This window comes from Doryrhamphus excisus, chromosome 10 (assembly GCF_030265055.1).
Source record: "Doryrhamphus excisus isolate RoL2022-K1 chromosome 10, RoL_Dexc_1.0, whole genome shotgun sequence".
NCBI lineage: Eukaryota > Metazoa > Chordata > Actinopteri > Syngnathiformes > Syngnathidae > Doryrhamphus > Doryrhamphus excisus.
The window spans coordinates 21,193,277-21,216,367 of NC_080475.1; the positions used below are offsets into that span (position 1 = coordinate 21,193,277).

General features: G+C 44.2%; 2 protein-coding genes across 7 annotated transcripts in view; one reads left to right on the forward strand and one right to left on the reverse strand.

Annotated features, from left to right (window-relative positions):
- The window catches only part of LOC131136408 (rho guanine nucleotide exchange factor 25-like), a 71,191-nt gene extending 65,885 nt beyond the window's left edge, over positions 1-5,306 (forward strand). For 5 of the 6 annotated variants that reach the window (XM_058083160.1, XM_058083163.1, XM_058083159.1 and 2 more), the window contains 5 exons: positions 15-206; positions 1,209-1,389; positions 1,919-2,148; positions 2,233-2,361; positions 4,505-5,306. In XM_058083160.1, the coding sequence (XP_057939143.1) occupies positions 15-206; positions 1,209-1,389; positions 1,919-2,148; positions 2,233-2,361; positions 4,505-4,627 (855 nt within the window). In that variant the 3' untranslated portion in view covers positions 4,628-5,306. The remainder of the gene's footprint in view (positions 1-14; positions 207-1,208; positions 1,390-1,918; positions 2,149-2,232; positions 2,362-4,504) is intronic. The other variant, XM_058083161.1, reaches the window with a different exon arrangement.
- A 1,895-nt stretch (positions 5,307-7,201) lies between these two features.
- On the reverse strand, positions 7,202-10,121 carry LOC131137173 (transcription factor Sp5-like). The gene is made up of 2 exons (XM_058084798.1): positions 9,779-10,121; positions 7,202-9,309 (listed from the first exon to the last, which is right to left on the reverse strand). Exons 1-2 carry the CDS (start codon positions 9,830-9,832, stop codon positions 8,263-8,265), a joined length of 1,101 nt encoding a protein of 366 aa, XP_057940781.1. The 5' UTR covers positions 9,833-10,121; the 3' UTR covers positions 7,202-8,262.
- Between the last annotated feature and the right edge of the window lie 12,970 nt (positions 10,122-23,091).

The window sequence follows — 23,091 nt, forward strand, 5'->3', positions numbered from 1 at the left end:
TTGTTGCTTACCAGGGGAAGATCACAGCCCAGGGGAAGCTGCTCCAGCAGGACACCTTCACCGTCACTGAGCAGGACTCCGGCTTCCTGTCTCGAGCGAAGGAAAGAAGGGTCTTCCTGTTTGAGCAGCTGGTCATCTTCAGTGAGCCCACGGACAAAAAGAAGGGCTTCTCGCTTCCTGGGTACATCTTTAAAAACAGTATAAAGGTATGTGCATTAAAACAGACAATTTTCGCAGGAACCACAAAATCCTAAGAAACACAGCTGAATAGGTGCAGATTCTGGAAGAACCAGAAAGCTTTGTGTGCTGGTTATTGTATGTAGCTGCTCTATAGGAGTCCACGACTCAATACAAAGGGCTGAAAAATGAGCATAATAGGTCCCTTTTAAACATTTCTCCCGAAAACACACACCAATGTTAACTTATGAGCATGACAGAAATATCTGAAAATTGTTAGACGTTGACTTTGCGCTAACAATTTTCGCAGGAACCACAAAATCCTAAAAAACACAACTGAATAGGTGCAGATTCTGGAAGAACTAGAAAGCTTTGTGTGCTGGTTATTGTGTGTAGCTGCTCTATAGGAGTCCACGACTCAATACAAAGGGCTGAAAAATGAGCATAATAGGTCCCTTTTAAACATTTCTCCCGAAAACACACACCAATGTTAACTTGTCAGCATGGCAGAAATATCTGAAAATTGTTAGACGTTGACTTTGCGCTAACAATTTTCACAGGAACCACAAAATCCAAAGAAATACAGCTGAATAGGTGCAGATTCTGGAAGAACCAGAAAGCTTTGTGTGCTGGTTATTGTGTGTAGCTGCTCTATAGGAGTCCATGACTCAATACAAAGGGCTGAAAAATGATCATAATAGGTCCCCTTTAAACATTTCTCCCGAAAACACACACCAATGTTAACTTGTCAGCATGGCAGAAATATCTGAAAATTGTTAGACTTTGCGCTAACAATTTTCGCAGGAACCACAAAATCCTAAGAAACACAGCTGAATAGGTGCAGATTCTGGAAGAACTAGAAAGCTTTGTGTGCTGGTTATTGTGTGTAGCTGCTCTATAGGAGTCCACGACTCAATACAAAGGGCTGAAAAATGAGCATAATAGTTCCCCTTTAAGCATTCCTCAAATTTGCGCTGAGCGTACACAAATAAAGCGAGTCAACGTGTCTTCTCAAACGTAACCCCTTCCAGGTGAGCTGCTTGGGGGTGGAGTTCAACGCGGACGGTGACGATGCGCGCTTCGTGTTGACGTCCCGCAATCCAGACGGAAGCACGGTGAGATTCCAGTTGCTGGCCTCCTCGCTGGAGACGTGCAGGGCCTGGGTCGACGATGTGGGTCAGATCTTGGAAACACAGCGCAACTTCCTGAATGGTGAGCCTGGAATGTCATCCGTTCATTCAATCATGCGTCCGCAATTATGTTTCATCGCTGCTGATATTGATTTTTTTACAGTCACTGTCAAGATTAAAAACATGTCACATATTTAATACATATATTTATCCAATCTCTAATCCTAATAAATCAACATTTTTGCTTGAAATTACTTAAAAATAGGAATGTGAGAGGAAACCGGATTACCCGGATCTGAAAAAGAAAAAAAATCAACCAGATAGCAAAATTATTTTACATATTTTTTGGGGGCCCTTCCCAGTCAGAGGCCCTTGGAATTGTCCGAACTGTTCCCCCCTATAGAGCGCCCCTCCCCCTATAATAACAATGTTGTCTTAGCTTGGTTAATATGCAAGTCACGTTATGTAACCGGAACACTTGGGATTTTTTGGGTGTTTTTTTCTAGGCAAAATAATTGAATCCCATTATTAGCTATTAGCCATCTCTTGCTAGCCATCTCTTGCTAGCTTCCGCTTCGAAATACGAAATGAAATGTTTGCGTGTCTTTCAGCCTTACAGTCACCTATCGAGTATCAAAGGAGAGAAAGCAAGTCCAATAGCTTGGGTCGCTCCATGCGGCCCCCCCCGTCCACCGGCGGCGCCCTGAGGCCCCACTCGTCTGCTTCGATGGACCGCCACAGGCACCCCTCCCTCCATTCTCATAACACCTCCCTGCCCGCCCTGTACCTGCCCAGCCAAGGCCCGGCTCCGGGTCCCAGTGAGACCTCCATGCTGCAGGATGTAGGGTTACATAACTCGTGTGATGATACGCTCACAATGTTCTGACCTGAATGCCCTCTTCAACACAATGTTTGGCGTTTGCAGCCCACTCTGGTGCAGCTCTGTCCTGCTGACACAGTTTCTCCGTCCCATGTTCAGCTGACCTTGTCGGAACCGCAGACCTGTCCTGCTGTTTCCAATGGTCTCTACACGCCCTCCATGCAGACTCCAAAGGTAGTGCTGATGCTTGCTCATGCACAATATCTCAATCATAACTGTTCTCCAACATCAAACCAACGTTCCTCTAACTGAGGCTCCATAACGAGATACAATAACGATAACTGGTGTACGCGTACCCCTCCAGGGGTACATCAATTTTACATGAATAAAACAAGCAGGATCAAAACCAGCAAACTGCTATCAGTGCTAAGCTAGCTTTTTCCAAGAATGGTACATTCAGGTGCATCAGGTAACTCCTCCCGCACAAGTTCCTGTGGCGCACCCCACTCAATGGTCACTTTGTCCAGCGCACCACTGTGCACAGCCAATGGGGTAGACTGGGCTGCGCCAAGATGGCCGTAGCGGCAAACCATTTTCAGCTTGGCGCAGTGACAATTTCGTGACTCTGACCTGGTCTATTCTCGACGCAGGCGAAGCGCAGCCTGCGCTGTGGTAAACAGCCAAAATGCCATTCTGGCCCCTCCCTTCTAGAGAGGGTAAGACGCGCTCTCATCTGGGAAGAACTCCAAATAGAGGCGCTACTGCTCCATGTTGAGAGGAACCATATGAGGTGCTGGACCAGAATGCTGACCGGACTCCTCCCTGGAGAGGAGTTCAGGGCACTTGGACTGGTTGGAGGCCTAAGCACATGTTGGAGAGATCATAGCTGGTCTGTGAATGGGAGGAGCTGGACAAAGTAGTTGGGAGAAGAAAGTCTGAGCTTCTCTGTTGGGGCTGCTGTCGCTAACCTTGGGTCCTTTTGGTCGCTAACCTTGGGTCCTTTTGGTCGCTAACCTTGAACCTTGGGTCCTTTTGGTCGCTAACCTTGAACCTTGGGTCCTTTTGGTCGCTAACCTTGGGTCCTTTTGGTCGCTAACCTTGAACCTTGGGTCCTTTTGGTCGCTAACCTTGGGTCCTTTTGGTCGCTAACCTTGGGTCCTTTTGGTCGCTAACCTTGGGTCCTTTTGGTCGCTAACCTTGAACCTTGGGTCCTTTTGGTCGCTAACCTTGGGTCCTTTTGGTCGCTAACCTTGAACCTTGGGTCCTTTTGGTCGCTAACCTTGAACCTTGAGTCCTTTTGGTCGCTAACCTTGGGTCCTTTTGGTCGCTAACCTTGAACCTTGGGTCCTTTTGGTCGCTAACCTTGAACCTTGGGTCCTTTTGGTCGCTAACCTTGAACCTTGGGTCCTTTTGGTCGCTAACCTTGAACCTTGGGTCCTTTTGGTCGCTAACCTTGGGTCCTTTTGGTCGCTAACCTTGGGTCCTTTTGGTCGCTAACCTTGGATCCTTTTGGTCGCTAACCTTGGGTCCTTTTGGTCGCTAACCTTGAACCTTGGATCCTTTTGGTCGCTAACCTTGGGTCATTTTGGTCGCTAACCTTGGGTCCTTTTGGTCGCTAACCTTGGGTCCTTTTGGTCGCTAACCTTGGATCCTTTTGGTCGCTAACCTTGGGTCCTTTTGGTCGCTAACCTTGAACCTTGGATGCTTTTGGTCGCTAACCTTGGGTCATTTTGGTCGCTAACCTTGAACCTTGGATGCTTTTGGTCGCTAACCTTGGGTCATTTTGGTCGCTAACCTTGAACCTTGGATCCTTTTGGTCGCTAACGTTGGGTCCTTTTGGTCGCTAACCTTGGGTCCTTTTGGTCGCTAACCTTGGGTCCTTTTGGGCACCCTGGTTGTTTGATTGATTTCAAAACCTTGAACTTGAATTAGTTTCTTGAATCTAAATTTGTAATTGCGTTGTAAAAATAAAGTATGGATGTCAGCCGCTAGCCTGTGGGAGCATCCTGTTGCGGACGTAGCTTCACCCCAAGACGTGTAGCGTTGTGTGCGGGGCTCTGGTGCGACGGGGCAGCAGTTGTTGTTTTCCTCGGCGTTCTCAATTGACTCAAGCTGCAAAGGCTTAGTACATAACAAACAGGAAGCAGGCTCAGCCAGACGAGGAAGTCAGTAGGAGATGCTTATCGAGAGCAGATAATTGTTTCCTGTACGCGTCCTGCAGTGAATAGGAGGAACTTGGGCCTCTAAGCATTTGCATAACATATCACGTTTTGACACAACTATTGATATTTTTGCAAGCAGGAAAAGGCTGTTTAGGTTTTTGAATACATGCTGAAATCTTTTCCGTTGGTCTGAAAATGTTCCCACCACCCCACAGAGAGCAGACGACGGCTGCCGCAGGGGTCAGTCGTCAGATTTTGGAAACCAGGCTCCGTTTTCCACTCCCTCAGCCGGACGACGCCCTAGCAACCTGGCCCAGCTTGCTGAAGATGACCTATGACCTCCGATGGGTGCATAGCATGAAGACCAGAACAAATGAAGACATACCAAGACCCGGTTCAGCCATCTGAAGGAACCTATGAAGGAAGTAAACGCAGCACCTGTAAAATGACTTCATTGTTTTCTACTGGGGCCGTCCTCCAAGATGGCCCCCAAAGAAAGCTTTCTATGTTTGTATGAGTGGCGATTCCACCATCAAATATCCATTCCTAATCGGGGCGGTCCCGCCGTGTGCATTTCCATGACTGTGCAGCAAGTCGGGGCTTTTTGCGTGCATGAGAGTGTGCATGAGCTCCTCCTGTACTCGTACGGTATGATTCCTCCGACAACTGCTGGCGCCCTCAAACCTACCGTGACTCAAGAGGATGTGAAGGGCTTACATCTTCATCTTCATCACCACGGGGACAAGACTTAGGTTTCATTTTGCTTTTAGCTGGACTTGCACAACCTCCAGGTCATGGGTCATGTGGACCGATGCAACCTGAAGGGGGGGGGCACAGAGCGTCGGACACTGCTGCAGTACTCAGGCTGTATATTGTAGCTGTTCACCGTGAACCTATCTAGAGTCTCTTTAGGGTTTTCTTTTTTTCAATTTGGGATTCTGGACTTCTATCCTGTTTCAAACAGACTCATATGTTATGTTGTACTGTCATGTCCGACAATTAAAAACTTGTAATCACTTTGCTCTCTATTTGATTATGAAGATGATGCTGAGTTTATTAGTCAATGATCCAAGTTAGGGATGGACAAACTACGGCGTAGGGGCCACATGCGGCCCACCAAGCGTTTGAATCCGGCCCGCCAATTGTTTTCTAAGTATTTCAACTTTTAACATACAAACTGGCAACGTGACTTGCAAGTTGGATGTCTTATTTAGTAAAAAAAAAACTACAAAACTGTCAACTTAAATGACATAGTTGGATGTGGTCTGATGTTTAAAGTGCTCCTGAAAAAAGGAACATGGGAACATACAGCTGATAGTATAACACTTTTACAGATAAAATTAGACAAATGATTCAAGGAAAATGATAAGCATAAAATTGTGTGTGTGTTAATCATATGTCCCCCCCCCCCCCCCCCCATGAGTCTAAATATTTCCCCACCCCTGCTCTAGGTTGGTCTGTTCAATCTAAAAGTAAACCTTCTAGCGCCCTCTACAGGCTCCTAGTGAGCATGAACAAATGAGGGCTGACAAAATCAGTTCCTCATTGTGGCCACTAGGGGTCGACACAGTGCTTCCACTCCACCAATCCTGTTGGCTGACAAGACGGCGCTTCAGGCCAGTAGTTAGCAATAATACGACACGCACTTATTAAATGTTTTTTTTTTTATGAAAGCCCCTTTGAATATTTGTGGCGGGTGAATGAAGACCTTCGGTAAATAATGCGACTTTATTGTGATGTAATAAATATAAACTTTGCTCGGTAGGTTTTACACACAAATTCTACTCTGGCAACCGAATCTGGACAAATATAAACTACTTAGCGTAAGTAGGGCTGGACGATATATTGATATTTTTAATAACAATATATTTTTTAAATATCGATATTTATTTTAAGCACAATATTAAAAACAAGCAATGTGGTTCATATCTATATACGCTGGATTTGATGCAGAGGTGTCATGTTTCAAGATGGCGCCGCCCAAGCGCAAGCTAGTTATGACTGCTACGTGTCCCTTGTTGCATTATTAGTGTTTAATAGTTTATTTATTACTTTGTTTGCTTACTTATGAAACTGGTTTTAAATTCTAAATGTTTGTGAGTTAAAAAGCCAGTAGGAACATCGTAAAGAATTATTATTAAAGATTTTCCTCAATGCGCCTTTCATTCATGAAATGTACAAATGGAAATAGCTAAAATAGGGCAATAGTCATAAAACATTTCATCCAAATTGAAAACCTAATATCATTTACCGCCTTTTTCTTTCACCTCATACTTGCTCCGGAATGCTGATACTATGTGGAAATGCGTAAAGGTAAGATTTGATGACTTTGAGTGCTAATGTTTGTCATCATTGTGGTAGTTCCATGCTAAATGGCTAACGCTAGCAAAACACTGGACTTCATCCACGGTCATCACATTGACAGCCCGTCAATAGCAGCTGGAAGTCCAATTTAGCTGGCAGTTCAATGCCAACATCATCAGAGATGTAAAAATGTAAAAAACACTGGCTAGTTGGGCCCTTTTATGCCAAGGTAGCACTTATATGACAATAAAAACAATAACTGCACTGCTCCAGGCTTTGGCAGGCCATGGAATCTGTGATAAATCAAACACAGCATTATAACAATATTAGTGGGAGATTTAACAAGAATATTTCAACAAAATTAGTTATTAGAGTGTTTCATAGAAGTAGTAGTGTTTATATACTATATAACTATATATATAGTAAAACATAAAAATGTTGACTGCATGTATCTGTATTGGTATTGGTAGCCAATTTGACACAATTTATAGCATAACCTTTTGAGGGCCATTTTCCAAAGTTTGTGTTTTGTTTTGCTGGACAAGAAACCAAAGCAACAGTTTTTATATTTTCTTTCTTTTAATGGAAAAATCTGATTTTGCTCTGCTATAGGACTCTACAAGAACACACCCAATGGTCTGCCGCCCCCCCCCTCAAAGAAGCGTCCCACGGTCTAAACACCAGGAGAGGGAACCCCTGGATGAGCCGACATCTGGTAGGCCAGCCTCCCTGAATAAAGCCCCGTTTTGGGCCGTAAAGCCGAGCCTATCGTAACACAACTGTGACATACAACAGCGGACTCCCGGGGGTTGGGCGTAGGGGGGGGGGTTGAGGGGTATTAACTTTCACAAGGGTGTAAAATCAAAGGGAATTTCTGTCACCACTGAAGGGGTCTCAGCAACAGGGGTCCCATTCACAGCAAATTCCTGGCCGGTGCCCTCCGTGGCATCTGTTGACTCAATCTTCTCCACGGAGAGAAAGAAAACAGCCATTGAAAGAACGCATGACTGTGAACTTGATTGCAGAGGCGCAACAAAAAGCCCCATCAATGGGCCCCGCTATTTACTCGGAGGTGCGACGGCCTTTGAACATCTCAGCATGTTGGTCTTCCTTCACGCCGGCGGCACAAAGGCCCGCCGTTTGTATATTGCAAACCATCATTTAAATACAATGTTACGTTTTGTGATGAGCTCGGGCGGGGAAGAAGCCCCACGTTCAAAAGACATGAAAGCCATTGTCATCGCTATTCATATTGCAATTAGCTGCCAGGATGGAGAAAGTAACGTTAAGGAAGTGTGCATTGTTTCAACACGGAGATGGTTTATTCAAATGTACATGCGGCCATTAACCCGATTACATAATTCACATCATTTACACATAAATCATCACTGAGTGACAGGAGATGATTGTCGAGTTTCACAAGCGTGAAGCGGACGATTAACATCAGCTCAGAGTTCCCATTTTCTTGTATGGCGACCTTTAATTGCACTAAGGCATAATAATATATAACAAACACATTTTGGAACTGTGAAGGCATCAAATCAGATCTTAAGCACACATTTAGTCCTTGGAGATGTTTGTAGATGTTTGAAGAGGAGCCGGCGTGCTTATCCCGCAGTGCAAAAGTCAAAGTTTTTATTGATCATTTAGGAAAGCTGCACGGCCGCCATTACTCCCTCTTGATGCTGGCGAGCAGAGGGTCTGTGACCTGCGAGGGCTGCCCAGACCGGCTCTTCCTGGTCTGGTGGGTCTTGACGTGTTTGGAGAGGTGGTCGCTCCTCATGAACCTCTTCCCGCACTGCTGGCAGCCGAAACGCTTCTCTCCGGTGTGCGTGCGCAGATGCCGCTGCAGCTCATCCGAGCGCGTGAAGCTCTTGCCGCAGAAGAGCCAGTTACACACGAAGGGCCTCTCGCCGGCGTGCCAGCGCAGGTGGGCCTTCAGGTGGGAGGTCTTCTTGTACACCTTGCCGCACTCTGGAATATGGCAGATGTGCAGTCTCTTCTTGCCCAGCTCCAAGCCTCCGCCGTTGGATTGGCAGTTGGGGCACTTGCAGCGTCTGCAGCGGCGCGTGGAGCTGAGCAGGCCTTTGGGGGTCCCCTGCAGGAGAGCCGCTATCTGGGGCTGGTGCCCCAACACCAGCTGTCTGCCCAGGGCGAAGGGGTGCTGCGAGGGGGGCGCGTTGCTTTGAGGAAGGCTCCACCACTGCTGCGCTTCCTCCCCGTGGCCGCCGGGCAAGTGGTGCCTGGCCGAGGAGTTCTGGAGGAAGCTGGAGAAGTTTGGCCCCACGCTGTTGTGCTGAGGGTAGTAGGGGGCGTTGCTCTGCGGCTGCGAGGACAACACTTTGACCGGGGAGAGATCGAACGAGTACGACGGGGCGGGCTCCGCCGGCGGAGTGAGGGGCAGCTCGTGATGGTGATGGTGGGGGTGATGATGATGATGGTGGTGGTGACCCAGGCCCGACTGCACGTGTCCGTGAGGGAACTGCACCTTGGGCACGGTGAAGGTCATTTGGTGGGTGCTGAGGGCCGTGCTGGGCGCCATGTCGTTGCTCCACAGCTGAAACATCCCCGACGTGGAACTGACCGTGCCCTCGTAGGGGAACTGGGAGCCCTCGGTGCCCATGGTGCCGCCCACCTGCCAGGCCTGGCTGCAGGTGGTGGCCAGGAAGGACAGGGCGTTGGGGGGGCCCTCTGGAGAGGAGCTGGGGGTGCGGTCCTGTGGGGTGACAAAGTTTGATCCCGAGATGTTTAAATCAGCTACAAGGTTGGCTTTGGATCAATCGATTTGTTGGGGATCATCAATAAAGCCAATTAATTGGGCTAATTATGATTAGGCGGATATCCCCTTGTGGGGTTTTGATCGCTATATTATATAAAATACATACAATTACAGTACATGCTCTGGTGCACACCAAATTTTTTTTAAAATATTGTTTGAGGTGTTCTTTTCAGAAATATATTAATTTCTGCAATATTAATAATAATGGTGATAATTCAACTTAAATGATTCCCTGGTGTGCTATAACTATACACTCAAACTAAACAATTCGATAAATGTCAAAAAGTTTTTAAAAAGTATTTTCCACTCACTGAGTTCCACACACTATGACTTCAAAATATGAATTTGCAGAAGAAAAAAAATGATTGACTTGACATAAAATGTAAAACAAAATAACACCACAAACCTGCAAAAAGGTGTGCAAAAAGTTGTCCGTCCTTTGAATCGTCAGCGCAGCCATCTGTCCACGCGCTGCTCCCCACGCACGAACAACACAAAAGTCCACTCGTGGGTGGAAGCGTGGAAAAGTACACCAAGTCTCTCCTCAATCACTCTCTGCGGTGGTCAAACTGGGACGATCCCTCCTCGGTGACTTCGTCCTCATTTGCTCCACACGCGTGTTTTATTTCGTCCGTGGAAGCGTGGAAGCCTTCAAGCATCGGCGAGCAGGTGAAGAAGTGAAGAGTGAGGATGAAGAGCTATGAATCCCGATATCAATCCCCTGCTATCATCTCCTGAGGAACCTGGGCTGCATCTCGTCTTTATAGAAGCTAAAGATCTGCTCCACGGGGTCTCTCTTATGATGCAGGAGAGTCAATGGAGGGGAGATGGGGGGAGGAAGGAGGAGGAGGAAGGGGGGGTCGTTAGATGAAGGGGTGGGCTGCTCATAATCTCACTCAATTTCTACTAAAAATTGACCCCAGGATTTACCCCCCCCCCCCTCTTTTTTTATTGTTCTAAACCAGCAAACACACCCAGGACCCAAAACTTGCTTAGTCTGGAAAAAACGAAAAAAGAGCAGCTCAGTCAAAAAATATTTTTAACTTCTTTCAACTCCAACGTGGGAATTTGAATAATATAGATACTTTTTATTTAGATCACAACAACATCTGACACAGCTTCAATTTACAGTCAGAGCTTAGAATGAATATTATGGATGGAGCATAGACTTAGACAACATAGACAACATAGACAACATAGACAGCATAGACTTAGACAACATAGACAACATAGACAGCATAGACAGCATAGACTTAGACAACATAGACAGCATAGACAACATAGACTTAGACAACATAGACAACATAGACTTAGACAACATAGACAGCATAGACAACATAGACTTAGACAACATAGACAACATAGACTTAGACAACATAGACAGCATAGACAACATAGACAGCATAGACAACATAGACAGCATAGACAACATAGACTTAGACAACATAGACAACATAGACAACATAGACAACATAGACAACATAGACAGCATAGACAACATAGACTTAGACAGCATAGACAACATAGACTTAGACAACATAGACAACATTGACTTAGACAACATAGACCGCATAGACAACATAGACTTAGACAACATAGACAACATAGACAGCATAGACAACATAGACTTAGACAACATAGACAACATAGACAACATAGACAGCATAGACAACATAGACAGCATAGACAACATAGACTTAGACAACATAGACAACATAGACAACATAGACAACATAGACAGCATAGACAACATAGACTTAGACAACATAGACAACATAGACTTAGACAGCATAGACAACATAGACAGCATAGACAACACTAAAGTAGAATAATTGGATGTGTGTACTTTCTTTTCATTTTTACCAGCGGAATATTCTAAAAAGACAAAAATGAATAGTGTTTTTTTGGAACGCCGTGTGACTCGTTTAAACGATGACATCACCGACCCATCGCCGTCACGTGACCAGAAGTGAGCTTCGACAACAAGTTGACATTCATTCATTCATTCATTCATTTTCTACCGCTTTTCCTCACGAGGGTCACAGGGGGGTGCCGGAGCCTATCCCAGCTGTCTTTGGGCGAGAGGCGGAGTCCACCCTGGACTGGTGGCCAGCCAATCACAGGGCACATATAGACAAACAACCATTCACACTCACATTCATACCTATGGACAATTTGGAGTGGCCAATTAACCTAGCATGTTTTTGGAATGTGGGAGGAAACCGGAGTACAAGTTGACATAATATGTAAATATTTCAACGAGCATCTCCTGATGTTTTGACGGGCAGAGTAACTCCATTTTCCCAAAACCGTATGCGGGTCAAAAAACAACCCAAGTAGATGAGTCTTGGATGTACGTGTGCTTTGCGTCTTAGATCGTTTTTAAACGGTGATCCGTTCCCGTCTGGATGCAACTATTCTATTTACTTTCCGGACAATAAGTCATACTTTTTTTCATAGTTTGGGTGCCCCGACTTATACCCCGACTCTGGACTCGCGTGCCAGTATCTGCTGCTAATACCCTGACCATTGAGAGAGATACCCCAAAAAGAAAATCATATTCTCCTGTGATTAAAATTTACCCCCCTTATATATGTTTTTTGGGGGTTTTTTTTGGCATTTTTGGCTGGTGTGACTTAGACTCTGGAGTAATTTATATTCCAGAAAGTACACATTATACAGGGCCTTATCGTTTCCGCCTTCAACTTTCGTTTTTTTTCCTGATTGCGGAGTCACCACAGCAGATCTTTTTGATCCGCCAAATGATTTTTGGCTTGAGTCCTTTATATTCCGGTTGCCCTTCACCCCTTAGACGAATACCGATGATGCTTACTAGTGGAACTTCGAACTCCAAAATCCAGAATGCTAACCACTACATTCCCCCGATATTTATTCAAAGTCATTCAACTTTGTGGTAAGTCGAGGCTGACAAGCGGAAGACGACAGACCTTTTTTTTTCCCTGTGTCATGTGATATGATAGAGTAGCATATTTCCAGATGATGACTTGGCAAGGCATCAACAACACATGTACGGTTGATGTTAAATCACATGCAATATCCTGGACGGCGTGAACTGATAAAAGTCAATCAAAGGCTGAGAGTTGTCACCGATAGGTGACACATCAAATAGGCCGCCCTGTGTGACATTCTCACATCGGGGAGTTCAAGTAGAGGGCGACTTCAGATGTGCCCCATTAAATGCAGATTGAGGCTTAATCTCATTCTGTAAATCTGCTCACCATTACAATGTTAAGAGGTGAAATCCAGGCTGGGAACCCACTTCTCATGTAAATCACAGTTCTTCACTTATCTTCTGCTGCTTTTTTTTTCCACACACTGTAATCCCTACATAAACACACCTCCACGGGAAGGGAGATCCACTCTGGAATTCAATCAATGAATTACATCTGAGTAGGACGGAAAATTCTCTTCATAGTATAGAAAACATTTTTTCTTAATGACTTTATTTACATTTTTACTCACTCAAAGTAGCTCTTTTATTTCGCTAAATCACTTAGTAAATTTAATTGTATTTTCCGTGAACCAGCTTTGTTGTGAATGTGTCACAAAGTAAAAATGTGCACTTGGGGCATATGGAAAAATAGCTATATTAATAATATAATCACTATCAAAACAAACAAAAAAAATATTTATTTGTAATCCATGGTATTAGAATATTTGTATTTAATGGAAGTAATCCTCCAATCATCTTTAATATTAGTGAAACGTTGCCGACATGAAGAAGTGTTGTTTGTTGTGGAGGCAGAGGTATGTGGCTTTATTACAGAGCACAAGTTGTTAATTACCCTGATTCTTATTTCCTGTCCCTTCTCATCAGCCCCCTCTTCCTCCCCAAATCTCCCCCACCACCATGCCAGTGCCCCCCCCCCCCGCCCCCCCAGCACGCTGCCTCCCAGATGAGCGGCTTTGAAGTGCAAAGTACTCTCTCCTCACTTTGAACTGTGAAAACAATGCTCATGTGGCGCTGCTTACCTTCCCCGTGTTAGCTCATTTAAATAGACCTGGATACGGCTTCCGGCGTTTTCAAGGGAAAACTCAATTCCGTGGAAAGACGTCCCCGTGTTCATTAAACAGCTGTTCAGATCGCCGCTAATCAGGCCCACAACGTCACACATTTTGTGCTTCTCAACCGACTGGGTGGCTGCCACGCATCTCCACTCCAAAACTAAAACCTGGAAAATTAGCATAGCAAGCTCATTTTAAAAAGCTGAAGTAAATACACCTAAATTGATCTCTGTGGAGGTCAGTGGATGTGGGAGTAGTTTTGTGGAAGTAACAACTCTATTGTTTATGGAGCTCAAAGACAGTGGAGGTCAAAAGTGCATCTTCTTCCACATGCGGGGGTCATTGTCTTTCAAAGCGCTAGCGCCGTGAATTTGATAGCGTAGTCATATCAAACACGCCACACAAGGTGGCTGTAGTCGCCGAGGTCAAAGGTCAGACTCGTACACGGTCACAGTCGCTGCTCGAGTAGCCGCGTGGAATGCTTTGAACCCATCTAACCGCTTTTTTACTCCACAAGGTTAACTATGATCGGGTCGGCGTTGACATTTTTGTGTTACGGTTTGCGGTCGGAGTACCTTAGTCGTCTTTGTTGTGACAAAGTGAGAGAACGTTTGGTCAACACGGGGTCTTCCGTCGCCACCGAGAAGGGCTGGTCATCTTGTCTGATGAATAAAATTTTTGGGGGGGCTTTTGCTTGGCCATCTCACACGGGCGAGTGCTAGCTGCCGTTTGACTGTTGATCACTCCGAAACTCGTCATACTCGCCAAGTGTCGTATTGAATTACATTAAGTACAACAATTAAAGCTTTTCAACGTGCTATCCACAAGATAGTTTCACACGGAGGACATGATTGTTTTTGTTTTGGCACGCCCCCAAACTTATAACGAGTTTATAACGAGTATCCGGCCCATTCCTAGTGCTGTGCCGCACTTTTAAAGGGGACCTATTATGCTTCTTTTCCGACCCTTTTGTATTGAGTTGTGGACTCCTATAGAGCAGCTACACACAATAACCAGCACAGAAAGCTTTCTTGATCTAACTATGAACCATATAAGGAAGTCCGCCCCTCTGTGACATCACAAAGGAGCAATTTTACCACGCCTTTTGAAACCGAGCGTTTTAGCCATCCCAAACTTCTTTCAGGACTCCTTATCTGAACCTTTGGCATGGTTTAACACCAGGATACAACATTCTAAGTACATTTATAGGGCAGAAAAGTGGAAAAACCATCATTGGTCCCCGAAAAATGTTGGCAATTGTAATTAAAAATGGCAAGGTCATTTTTTTGCATGAAAACATAACATATCTAACCAAATCCAACGGTGATTTGTGGTATCGTTGCAGCCCTACTATCCATCCATCCATCCATCCATCCATCCATCACAGTCTCGGATATATTCTCCCTTGGATATGTTGTCGGGTTTTGTCCCGGGACAACTCCACAACTCCCCAGCTCAGAGGAGAACACTGAATATTCAAGTGGCCGGTCAAGCTGTTTTTACCATGCCTGGGGGGCAGTTTAAAAGCCCCATCACTAAATTGTCCCAGCTGTCTTGACCATCTGCACTAGAAAAGGAGGCATCCACGCAGGAGAGCGGTCTTTGTGCTGGTGGCCTTATCCCAAAGAGAGACAAAAAGGAGGCCATTTTACAGCATGTCGCTGACTCAACGGCCCTCATGTGACAAATGCGTCCTAATGGACGAGACAGACAGCATGTACAAGCTAAGTGTTGTCCCGCACCCCGAACCATTGAGCGCCAGGACAGGACAAGCTGGGCCATAATTAGCATGAAGGTCCGTTTCAACATCAACAGCTGGCCTTTACAGTGCAAGCGTTTGATACCTCATTCAGGACTGGCTTTACTGCTTCCTGTTGAGGTAAAACTGCCTCTTTGGAGTGCGTGTGTGTTTTCCAGACATATGCTGGACCGGACACACATTGAGCTCGAACAAGCTTTCGGAGGCTTGATGCTCTTGATTTACGTCCCGGAAAACCTGCCATGCCACCTGCCTAATTATGATTGAAAGCATTCTCTCATCAGTCGAGTCCCTCTGCTCCTAATTAGTTTGTGTCTTGTGTAGTACTCTGCCAAATGTCTATTTCTTTCGAAGAAAAAAAAAAAAACATCGTTTTTGCTCCAGTTTGTCAAACAGCAAGCGAGCAATACTGTACATCTCCAAAAACAACTCAAACCATAAATGAATAATTGATTAATTACATTTTCCATAACCACTAAGGGTCCCCGGCTTTCTGCTAATATGATCAAATCCTGCCAAAACACATCAAACTGTCAGCTCACGGTGTGATGAGCTGGAATTATGTACTGTACACATTTCACGTCCTATCATATGTCAGATATCACATGGTCAAAAGTGTTGGGACACCCACCGGGGGGAGAAAAACAGGAATTGGTTCAACTTTTGCAATTAGAACAGATATTTATATGATAAACTTTCATGAGGTCAGAGGTCACTGAGACCTGAGGAAATTTCCGAGGTTGCAAAATTTCAAAAGAAAAGTCAAATAACAGTACTAGCAGTATTCATACTATGATAGTCTGGTACTTTCTTGGCTTAGAGCTTATCTTGGGGATTGGACGCATCGTGTAGTTTGTGATAATATGACTTCTGAGTACTGTGGGGTCACTCGCGGTGTTCCACAAGGATCATTGCTTGGCCCTTTTTTGTTCAATATTTATTGATTTATTTACATGGAAATATAAATTAGCTTTCACTGTTATGCCAACAACATATGATGCTCATCCCAAGACCAGGCCATGCAAGGGAACTTGGTAGAAATTCAATGAGTAGATTCCAAAATATTGTCATATAGTTTTTCATTGTACTTTTCTTCAAGGTAATGTTGAAATATCATGTAGTTCTTGTAGTCATCCCATCTTGTGGCGTGAGTATCTTGTATATTTTGCCCTAACAGTTTAGAAAGTAGTTCATGATTTTTACTGTAAAATTAAGAATGTCATACCACAAGCCAACCGAGGTGCTTGTTTGCGTGGCCATAGCCTCAACCACGGATTCTAACTGTGGTGGCCCTCTGGGGTCATATCACGGGCCTGGTGGAATGCTCACCCCGGATGCCCATGCCACAAAACTGCAACATTTCTATTGTATTTACTGTATATGAGTAATATCCGCCTGAATACTTTGTTGCCACTGCAGGACTCCTGTGGCGTCCCCCACCTCTTGGGTCCGTCCCTCGCCACAGGAGACAGGCACCATAGAACGCCTCCCTGGTGTCTTGTCCATTTGCATGTAGGAAACCCCCCCTCCAAAAATCTCCCGTCTGGGGCAAGCAGACATCTCCCATCTCCACTTGTCAAAGGAAACTTTTATCAATACCAAGAGCACTTGAAGTTTGTTTTCATTTTGTTTTCCAGCACTCTTAACAACTTCAGAAGTCAGATCACAGGAGTATCTGATCAAAGCGCTCCGTGGTTAGTTCTGGAAACACAGGAGTGCTACGCCACGCTTTGATACTCAGCATCAATATTTCAATTCAACAATCACTTGACATGCACCCATACTCCCAGAGATGGAAGACGAAAAGGAAAGGGAGTAGGGGTGAACGTTGCAAAAAATCTATTGAAGATATGCTAGCTGCCGACTTCACCTTTGTGACTCTCTTGACATAAAACCTGCCATATTGTTCACATTTCGCTTGCTATTGTTGGTGGTAACGCCAACGTCTTGGAAATATTTAAGGAATTTATTGTTCCAAAAGACAACTTTTTGAAAAAAGTCAACATCCTGAAGGTTGAAAGCGCGAGCAGAGCATATGTTTCATGTTTTATCAAAGGGGAAGTGGTAGAAGGAGCTCCACTGTGATGAAGATGAACACAGTCCATCTGGCGCATGTCACTTTCATGCTGCTTCATAATCATTTCATCATCTCGACAGGATACGACATGCGTCTGAAGGCTTCACCTTACAAAGTAGCACGTTTGATGTCAAAAGGAGCGATGTTGCGCGCGTGGACTCCTCGGCGATTAACTTGCAAAGATGGCTGCCTGGGAAGTAGTCTCATGCACAAATACTTTGACTTTAGTACTTTTAGGAGTAAAAGTCACATTGTAGCATTAAATGCTTACGGGGGTGTGGGAAACGAGTCGGTCGGCGTTGGCAAAGATCCACGATGTCCACGATTCTTATGCAGTATTATATTACACAAACACCTTTAAAGGGGAACTCTACTTTTTGGGGAATTTTGCCCATCGTTCACAAGAGCAAGGAAACAAGTTAATATGAGCTAGCTAACGTCATGGGGAATACCTAGTATTTTGGAGCTAAAGTCCTCCCAAAAAAACCTCAAAGCTTGGATACCTGGTTCCACCATCTGTACTTGTTTTGGTCTGCTGCCCCCTGTTGTCTCTGCTCTGTCCTGCAGTGGACTCCTGCCTTGTTCTCCTGGTCTGCACACCCGTCGCCCATCAGCCATTAGGCCTTCTTATTGTTGTACTTATTTTTTCCTACTTTTGTTTATTATTTAGTACTTTTTCGACATTTGCCTTGGTCTCTGTTCTGGAATATGGGAGGAAAATAAATAATTATCATAAATATTGAAAGAATAAAGTCTGAAGGATGACATAGATGAACAATAAACAATACATAAATAGCAACTACTGATCAATACAAGTCAATTCCAGACTTCAAATGTAGAGATGTAAGCCCCACACGTTTTTGTTTAAACCACGCCCACTTATGGCCTATGCCCCGCCCACTCTGAATACAGATACGGATACAAATAATTTTATTATTTTATTATATTTTATGTTTTATTTCGTAAAAAGGCTAAAAAGAAAAGATGAATACATAATGAGTATTTTCTTTAAACACGAATATGGATGATGATGAAAAAGACATTATCCCTAAAGTGTATTATGCTATTAAACATAGTAGAAAATTGTATATTATCATTTGGCAACCATGATGTGATACTTGAATTCATAATACCTACTGTAAATCTTGAATACGTATTTAAATACATATTTATAATTCTACTGCTGCTGCTTTTCTAAACACGAGGCCTCCATGTTCATCCATTTCCCAAGTATCATATTCAAAATTGATGACAACTGATTTACCAAGAAAGAAATAGAATTGTTTATTCATAGCGGTGGCTGTGTAAATTCCCTAAAAAGATGAAATCCCTGCAATTGCTCGTCTGTGGAATGCCACATGGAATGAATAATAAAATAGTAGACGGAGACAAAAGGGGGAAAGAAACAACAGCATTATCAATCATCAAGCGTCTCGGAACACAAAGATGAACAAAGGTAAATAAATAGCTGTAATGCTTGACAATATCGTTTACAGCCATCAAGTCAACGCGGGTATTGTAGCACCCAGGGAGCCCTGCCAATTCATCTTATCGCTTTGTTCTTTGGCTGCCGGAGACGGGAGCACCTGTCACCGTCGGAAAGGCTGACTTTACTGTACACGCCGTGGATTCAGACAGGAAATGGAACCCATTTATTCATTTTGAAATTGTAGAAATTGTAGAAAGGAAACCGTATTTGACATCAGTACCGAAGTTGGGACAGGGGGTCGGTCTGTTGGAGTCTGGCTTCCAAAATATGGAAGTTGGGACTCATTATTGATGTGTTTCCTCACACAAACCAGGATATCGGTACGTGGAATCCAAGTATGGAATAGATTGGGGGAAGATCTCAAACTGCACTAAAATGACCCAATTGAAAAGACACTACAGGCATTTGATGTTATAAAAATATATAAGGAATATAAGGAATATAAAATATAAGGAAGGAGAATCATAAACCACGGAGAAATATTATGCTAAGGACTTTGTTGCATTTGCAGTGAAGACATTTGTCCAACTTTGTTGTTAACACATTTGGCTCTAATTTCGTAGACCAGGCGCAGGCGCACCCACGCCTCTGTCCCAAGTCGCAAGTGACTTAAACACAAGTGACTTAAACACGAGTGACTCCAACACCAACTAACTGGAACTATGGTCTATGAAAACAGGGCCCCAAATAATTAATTCCTTTCATTCCTCATTTACTTTATTTGTAATATATATCATTGCAATTTTATTATTTCTTTGTTCTTTATTGTAAGTGTTTGGTATTAACGTTCTGGCATGTCTAGGATTCATTCATTTGTTTTTTTTTTTCAGTTTTTATGGGAGGCCAAACCTGAAACATCAAAATGACCTGACACATTTGGAGGTTAAATAAAAGGCGAATAAAGTAAAGAAAGAAAAAAAGTTTTTTTTTATTTTCCAAAAGTACATATAATGCCATTCTGTTTCATGATGTTTTAAAGATTAAATCAGTTCTGGCGGTGCGAGGTTGGACGGTTGATTTTTGTGTCTTTACTTTATTTGCGTTTTATTTAACCTACCAATGTGTCAGATCATTTTGCCTGACGTTGTGTGTGTATATATATATATATATATATATATATGTATATATATATATATATATAGTAATATTACACATACAGTAATGCCCCAACATGCCAACTGTGTAGGGGGGGGGGCCTAAATTGGGCATGCTAACAATTTCTCATGGCACGACTCCAGCTGAAATCAGGCATGCAAAGCGGGCCCAGAGCTACATGGGCTACATAGGCGGGGTTGGGGGGGGGGGGGGTGCAACCCACCCAACCAGCACAGCACTAGATATATTTGTAAGTGCCGGCCTGTGATGCCGCTATGTGTTAAGCCCCTCCGTCAGCTCAGGCTGTAATGGAAGGGGAAGTGTCATCTTGTCATCGCCATGCCATGGATCAGCCTGCTGTTTGTGTGTGTGTGCGTGTGTGTGTGTGTGTGCGTGTGTGTGTGTGTGCGCGTGTGTGATGTGAACCCAGCCGAGCTCCACTGAGGGCGGGGAACAAATGACACAGAGACTCTTTCATCTAATCCTTGTGGTGCACATTTGCACCTCAGTAGGTTTAATTGATGACTACTGATCAAATACTTCCATTTGGAGGAATTGTTATTTTGCTCTTCAACCTGCAAAAAGAATTCTTAATGCTGATGTTCTGAGGGCTTGAACTTACTTATTCCCACAGATCTCACGCTGATATACCTCACAATGTTTTGCCATTAGTTTAAGATTAGAAACGTCACCAGGCCAACTTTAAAAGAGCGCTCATACGACGCCGCATCCGCATCAGCATCAGCATCAGCAGCATGAGCACCTGCATCCTGCGTTCCACCCATCAACGTCATTCAGACAAACGGAGAGTGACAGGTGGAGCTTTCGGGTGTCAGCGTGGCTGCTCCCTGGGACTTTGATTCCGCAGTCGTCCCACAGCAGAACAGAAGGCTGTGCTTTGCAAAACAAACCAACAAACAGGCAACCTGAAGAGTGTGATGAAAGAGTAAACAACACAAGGCGGCTAATGTGGCCCACAACCATGACACTTTCCAACTTCTAAGTAGGTTACCAAGTGACGAGTGTGACGGAGCGCAGGAGGAGTTCAGGGAAGCTGAGCCACATCTAACCCTTGGACCTTGAAGACCAGCATCTCAGGCCTTAAAGGAAAAAAATCATAGGAAGTCAATCTATGAATGTAGGCGAATTAATTGTAAAGCGGGTGGTGTGTGTGTGGGGGGGGGGGATTCATAAGCAGATGTTGCATTTCAAAGCAGTTGTGCGAAAGGAGACAGGTTATGATTTATGCTAAAACGCGTGGCTTCAAAGCGCCGAATGAGCCTTCTAAACAAATTGAACAAGTCAAGCGCTATCCACCTAGGACCAGGAGGGAGCCGGGCCGCATGCAGATCACAGGCGCAAGGCTGCTGCTTGTAATATCACTCAGTGGAAGGGAGGGGGCGGTCCCACGGGGCGGGGTTGGGGGTGGGGGGTAGAATACAGCAATGGCTGCACAGAGACGAATTATGTACGAATGCAGCTGCAACACCTGTGCAGATGCACCCCCACCCCCACCACCACCACTACCCCCCACATGCAGAGGGGGGACGGGGGGGGGCGCACCTTGAGACTTGACATTCTTTCTTTCTGATGGCAGGAATATTTGGGAGGAGATGGAAGTGTTGGTTAGGAAGGTTTGTTGCCGTGTCAACACACTGATGCAATTTTCAGAAACACCTACTTGTTGGTTGGGGGGGTCCAGGGGGGGGTATCACTTTTGTGTCAAGTAGTGTCCAAAACAAATAACTTCAAAAACTACCATTGTGAACATGACACCCCCACCCTCCCACCCGACTAACTTAAGGGTCCAATTCTACACAAGTTCCCAAGCCTTACTTACTTAACCGTTTCAGGCCAATGTAAACATAGCCTTAACGTTAGCGAGCTAATGCTAACAGAGCCAACAGGAGAACGGCCAACTAAATGCCGCCCAACAGAATCGTCTCCCGGTCAAACTCCGCTATTACTGATAACAGCATCTGAAAGCCAGTTGGGGTGAAAGGTCGTATGTTTGCAAAGCAAAATACGGATGCTAACTAAGTTCAGCCTCCTCCTCCGTCGCAGCGACTTGGGAGGGGCTTGGCAATGGCGCATTCAGAGCCCGACCGCATGGCGACAACGACTTTGTGTTTGTCTGGGTCCGGCAGATTCTTTTTTTTTTTTTTCGTTGGTCATATTGAAACGCCGGGGATCTGAATACTTTACGCCCTGTTAGCTATCAGATACAGCGATATGGAGACACTCAGATACTCCGCTAAAGTAGCAACCAATAATAAATGTCCACAGGAACTGAGCATTATTATCTTCGTGTAAAAAGACGGACCACATGCGTGGACTTCTCTCACAAGTCATTTTTCCGTCTGTTTTCCTCCGTTTGATGCAGCTTAAATTGGGACCGGGGGAAACGAATCGCTAAATTTTTAATGAACTTCATAACATCTGCACTTGTGCTTTGAGAAAGTAGCGAGCTTTCCTTTTAACCTATTCCAGCACATTTGCACACCAAGGTAAATCTTGATGCTGGCACTCTTACAGAAAGGAATTGGGGGGAAATCAAAAATGAAAATGAACTCTCGCTTGTGTGCGTGTGTGCATGGAGATCAAAGACACGGAATTATTCAACTTTTTGCCATTGCTTGATCTTCATAAAAGAGGAAGAAAAAGAAGGGGAGATCAAGATGCTGAATCGGTTTCACTTCTCCAGTTCTTCTATCCGTCTTGTTTTTCCTCTCTATGGGATGTTTGAATGTACATTGACACTCATATGTCCTGACTTAAACATATCGGGACATCATTTGGTGCTTTTTGGGGTCTTTCTACCTTCTCTTGGTCTCAACCCAGCTAGCATTTTTCGTTCCCAAAATGTGAAAAGTGCAGATAAAGTACTTTCAGTGTCCAAATTGAAGTCTTAGCCTGGATTTGAACATGACCAAGGTTGAGGATTGTCCAGGAGACCACTGGAGATGGTTTATGTGGCTCCAACATGTCAGAGATTTACATAACAAAAAAATGAGAGTAGGATTTTGGAAAAGAAACAACTTAAAACTCATAAAATTATTTCAGTACATTAAGTACATTTTACTAGCATGGTCAAAAACCCTACATTATTTTTTCTAAAATAAATATTAAAATAAAAAAAAATAAACAAGACCTTTAAGATGAACTAAATACTAAATACTCCAAAATAAACCTAAAATAACCTAATAAACCTAAATTAAATTATTAATCTAAGTAAAAATAAAATGACAAATTACTTAAATGAAATCTACTCTC